The sequence below is a fragment of the Condylura cristata genome, unplaced genomic scaffold (genome assembly GCF_000260355.1).
Source record: "Condylura cristata isolate star-nosed mole 26May11 unplaced genomic scaffold, ConCri1.0 scaffold00006, whole genome shotgun sequence".
NCBI classification, from domain to species: Eukaryota; Metazoa; Chordata; class Mammalia; order Eulipotyphla; family Talpidae; genus Condylura; species Condylura cristata.
In genome coordinates this window covers 1,600,099-1,604,681 of record NW_004567107.1, presented here as the reverse complement: position 1 = coordinate 1,604,681, position 4,583 = coordinate 1,600,099, and the positions used below count along the sequence as shown (strand labels likewise).

At 71.0% G+C, this 4,583-nt stretch overlaps 1 protein-coding gene across 1 annotated transcript in view; it reads right to left on the bottom strand.

Annotated features, from left to right (window-relative positions):
- The window catches only part of RALGDS (ral guanine nucleotide dissociation stimulator), a 27,718-nt gene extending 24,531 nt beyond the window's left edge, over window positions 1-3,187 (bottom strand). The window contains exon 1 of the mRNA XM_012721194.1: window positions 2,924-3,187. Coding sequence (XP_012576648.1) covers window positions 2,924-3,187 — 264 coding nt within the window. The remainder of the gene's footprint in view (window positions 1-2,923) is intronic.
- Window positions 3,188-4,583: the final 1,396 nt, after the last annotated feature.

Here is a 4,583-nt window from a genome sequence, read left to right as displayed (position 1 = left end):
GGCGGCGGGACGGCCCTGGGCTCCCAGCTCCTCGCCACCGGCGCGAGGAAGCAGAGGACAGCGCCGAGGGCTCCAGCCAGCACCGCCCCCGCACAGAGGCGTCTCCCCGGCCCCAGGCGAGCACCCAGCCCCGGGGCCCACGGGGCTCCTGTAGCCCAAAGTTCCTGGGCTTGCAAATACAGAATCCAGAGCTAGAGTTCCAGGCGGCCTCCCTGGGGGCGCAGGGGTTACCCCGGTACCCAGCTCCTGGCAGCGCCAGGGAGGGACCCCCAGGGCCCGGCAGACCCCCCCCCCGTGTGCCCGCTGCTCCCCTGGGCAGTGTTTCAGTAGCTCCGCTGGGTCTGCTCCCCACTGTCTCTGGCGAATCCTCCCGCTACCTCTGGCCTGCACCCCAGTTCTTGTCTGCACAAACAAATCCTAAATCAAAGAAAGGCCCAGGTGGGAGATCCCCGGAAGCTTCCTAGACGAGGAGGCGAGGCCCCGGCCAAATGCCCTCCCACGAAAGTGCTTCCCAGAGCTGGCTGCGGCCGGGGCCCCTGCTTCGGGGAGTGGCAGGAGGGAGCAGGTCAGCTCGGCTGCTTCACCCTGGGTTCTCACTCCTTCCTAGTCGGTTGGTGCAAGTCCCGGGGGGCCAGGCCTTTGCTCACTGGGCAAGCAGGTGACTCCAGTCTGGACTGGCCTGGCTATGCACCCCCCTTCACCCCAAAGCACAGCCAGGACCTCCTGAGTCTGGGGGGAAGGGCGCTGGGCCCACAGTCGGCCCCTGTGTCCAGCAGGGCCTGGTCACTTGGGGCTTCAAGGCCAGGAGAGTCAGGACAAACGGGCCCTTGTGGAGCGGGCTATCCGCTGTGCCAGGGACACGGAGTGCCGGGGCCGCCACCCGCCTGCCACCCGCCAGGGCCTGGGAAGCAGGGCCGCCCTTTCGGGGGGGCCGCCTGAGCCACCCTGGCCTCTGGAAAGGACCCAGGGCTCCAGCCGGCTGCTGGGAGGTGGTGGGGCCCCACTGCCCGCTGCCCCACAGCCCCCCCAAGGAAGCGCTGCCCGGCCAGGACAGTGCCTTGGCTTGCAGGGCACCGAGGCCCCTCGGCAGCTCGGGCCACCCGCCCTCTGCCAGCCAAGCCTGCACTTTGCTCCTCGCTTGGTTTGTCCTGCAGAAGGCTGCACACCCACCTGCTCATACCTGGACCGCGAGACTGGACAGGATGGCACCAGCGGCCCCCCACGGAACAGACGAGGGCCCAGCTCCAGGCGGGGAGCGGCCCTCAGTCAGGTCAGGCCCGGTGATTTGGGCGCAAGGTGCAGGCTCGGAGCACGCGCGGTCTCGGCCACCGCTGTGCCCCTGCAGCCGACCCTGCCCACGCGCGTGCTCGGCCGCCGCCTGGCACCCCCGAGCTAGCTGAGAGCCCACAGTCGCCCACAGGCAGGGAAAGACTCCCAACACCCCGAGGCCTCGGGGCCTGGCAGGCCCCACAGACCCATGCCCAGGGCTGGGGTGGGGCAGGAGGCCCCTGCTCTGCACAGGGCCTTGGGGCCCAGCGGCTGGGAAGGAACTGCCCCGAGGTGCGGGCGTGCAGGTGCTGGCTCAGCCCTCCACGCTGGGCACTGCCCACGCCCACGGGAGCCACCTGGCACAGCCTCAGCCTTGCAACACAACCCTGGAGGGCCAGCGGGCACTCAGGCCACCTGCGTCCTGGTCAGCACCCCTGGGGGACAGGGAGGAGGCAGACCCAGGCGGAGCAGCTGGCTCATCACCGCGCCCCTGCTCTCCCCACCTGGTGACTGGGCTCCCGAGGGCCAGCGAGGGAATCTGCCCCTGCCAGCGCCACCCCCGCTCCCCAGGGACAGTCAAGCTGCTGGTGGGCCTTGGGGGGGCCCAGACAATCCCTGGCACCAGCAGAGGGCCGCCAAGCGCCAGGTGCTTCAGGAACTTTCACACACCTGACCCCGAGCCTACAGGGTCTGGCCGGGCCGGGCCCTGAGTCCAGGCCTCCCACTTGCCTTGACCTCCAGACCTCCGGCAGGCCTGGCCCCAGGGCTCCCAGTGAGACCATAATCAGGCCGGGCACCCGCTCCCTCGCACTGGGCCCAGCCAGGTGGGCTTGGGCAGATCAGGCACCCAGGGAGCAAATTCCCTGCAGGCCAGGCAGGCGGTGGCAGTCCCAAGGGGTTAACCCCTCCCTGTCCACCTCTGCACAGGCCAGTAACCTGGGAAAGGGACACTGTGACCGGGGTGAGGTCAGGAGGTGTCCCCAGAGGGGCCGGGTGGGAGAGGTGGGACCCTGAATGGCCTCAGGTCACTCCTTGCGGGGAGGCCTCCTGCACCCCAGTCCAGAGGCCGCCTCTGTGCCCTCTCCTGGGGAACCGGCTGGGGGTTAGTCTTAGGGCCCCTGAGTCGGGCTCATCTGCACTCACCCCGACCCAAGGTGGGCAGGGCGCCGGGGAGTCTCGTTCCCGCGGGTGGGGGGCCCTCTCACCTCCTGGGCCCTGGCGGCACCGCCAGCATGAACAAGGGCGCAGGGGCGCGGGGCGCTGGGGCAACTGGTGGGCTCTGGCCCAGGCGCCAGACACCCCAGGGGCCTGCGGGCCATTGTCTGCGCAGCCGCCGCCCCGCCCCTCCGCCCACTGCAGGCGGCTGGCCGCTGGTCGCCACCCCTTTGCTGCCCCCAAACCCAGCACTGCGGGTGCCCCCCTCCGAGGGGGTGTGCCCCCTCCCTGCCAGCGGGGGCGAGAGGGGCACTCAGAAGGGCCAGGTGGGGGGTCACAGTGAGGGTCTGGTCAAGGTCGGAGGGAAAGCTGGCTTCTCACTGCGCCTGGAACCCCCTGGGGAGGTCCGGGGTCCCCACCCCCCCAGCGCCTCTGGGGACAGCTGCTCACACCCTTTCCAGCTTCAAGCTCCAGGCCGCCTGTCCCTGGGGCCCCCCACCTGTCCTAGGTCGGGCTGGCCCCTCCCCACGTCAGCAGGACACAGGCTCCCTGCACCCCGCATGCCCACGGCCAGGCTGTCCTGGCTGTGGGAGCCCAGGACAGGCGTGGAGTGGGGGCGTGGGTGGGGGTCCATCTCCGAGGCTGTGGCTGAGTCCGGGATGGAGCGGCTGGCGGAGAGGAGCCAGAGGCCGAGCCAGAGGCCAGGCTGGGCGGCCTCAGCCCCAGTCCGTAGGCAGCCCCGGGCAGCACCCGCACCGGGCATGCTCCTCACGCCTGGGGATGCAGACACGGGCAAACCGCGTGCGTGGGAAGGACCTCAGCCGGGCGGCGCAGCCCACGGGGTCGGAGCTGGCCAGGAGCCGGACCCTCCGCACGCCGGGGGCCCTGCCCTGCCCTGCCCACCGGCGCCCGGCCCCTCCCTGGCCGCCCTGGCCCACCCACTGTGCCGTGCGAGCCCCCATTTTCTGGCATTCTGTCACCGTCAGCTGCCACTCAGGGCTCCAGGCTGTCGCAAGGGCACTGGCCAGATGCGGGCGGGAGAGTCGGGGAGTAGACTGGGGTTTTCCTCAGGAAGGGCCCGGGGGTGGGGGCATCAACCATGAAGAAGGTGGGTGCACCTGCCCTGAGTGGGCTCTGAAGCCAGTATTTTGGGGGTCTGCAGTTGCCAAGCAACGGCTCAGGTTGCCATGGGAACTCCCTTGGCTGGGGCTTGCCAGCTTTAGGGGACGAGGTCTCCTCTCCACCGCCCCGGCCCGGCTTGGGTGCTCTGGGAGGAGGCACTGGGTCGCACAGACTCCGGCCCCAGGCCCGCCTGGCCCCCAACAGGACACAAGGTTCAAGCCCCAGAGCCCCAGGAAAGCCCAGAGCCGGAGCCAAGGCCTTCGTTGGCGCGGGAGGGGCGAGGGCACATGGCGCCTGCTTGCTCCGCCCGGGAACCAGCTCCTGGGCTGTAATCGAGCCTGGCCCTGGCGGCGCCCCTGGCCCAGACTTGTCTGCCCCGGGACGCACCCCACCAGCTGGGCCGCGGACTGGCCCTGGGCCCCTCCCCCTTTCCGCGCCTCAGTCTCCCTACCCCGCGGCAGGCACAGTCCTGCAGACCGCGGCCAGGCCAGGTGGCCGGCGTCCCCAGGCGGGTCCAAGACAGGTGCCGGAGTGGCCGGGGCCCCTGCAGGGCCTGGCCTCCCGGGGGACGGCAGTGACCGGTCACTGAGGCAGGTGCCCTCTGATGCAGGGCCCCGGGCCCCCAGCCCGGCAGCTTCGTGTCCTCTCGGCAGCCTCCCCTCTCGGAGAGCACACGCGCCCCACACGGGACGGGGTGCTCCGCAGGAAGCTCCGATGAACCCCGACACCGGCCGGCAGCCTGGCGAGCGGGCTCAGCGCGTCCGCGGCCCCAGGAGGAAACAGCCTCTGCTCCCCGGAACAGCACCTCCCTGGGCACCCTGTTTCCCACACTAAGGCCCAAGGGGGCCCACCTGGGGTGGGGAGTCCGGAGCCCCAAGCTTCAGCCCCAGGGGGCCGCCCCACTCACGTGGGGTCAGGGCAGAACCCCACAGGCGGGCACAGGGGGGCTCAAGCCGCACGGACCGGTGATGAGCCTCTGCGGGAGGGAGTCCTCAAGCCTCAACCGGCTGCCCCCACCGCCCTGCGTGTACCCCCAG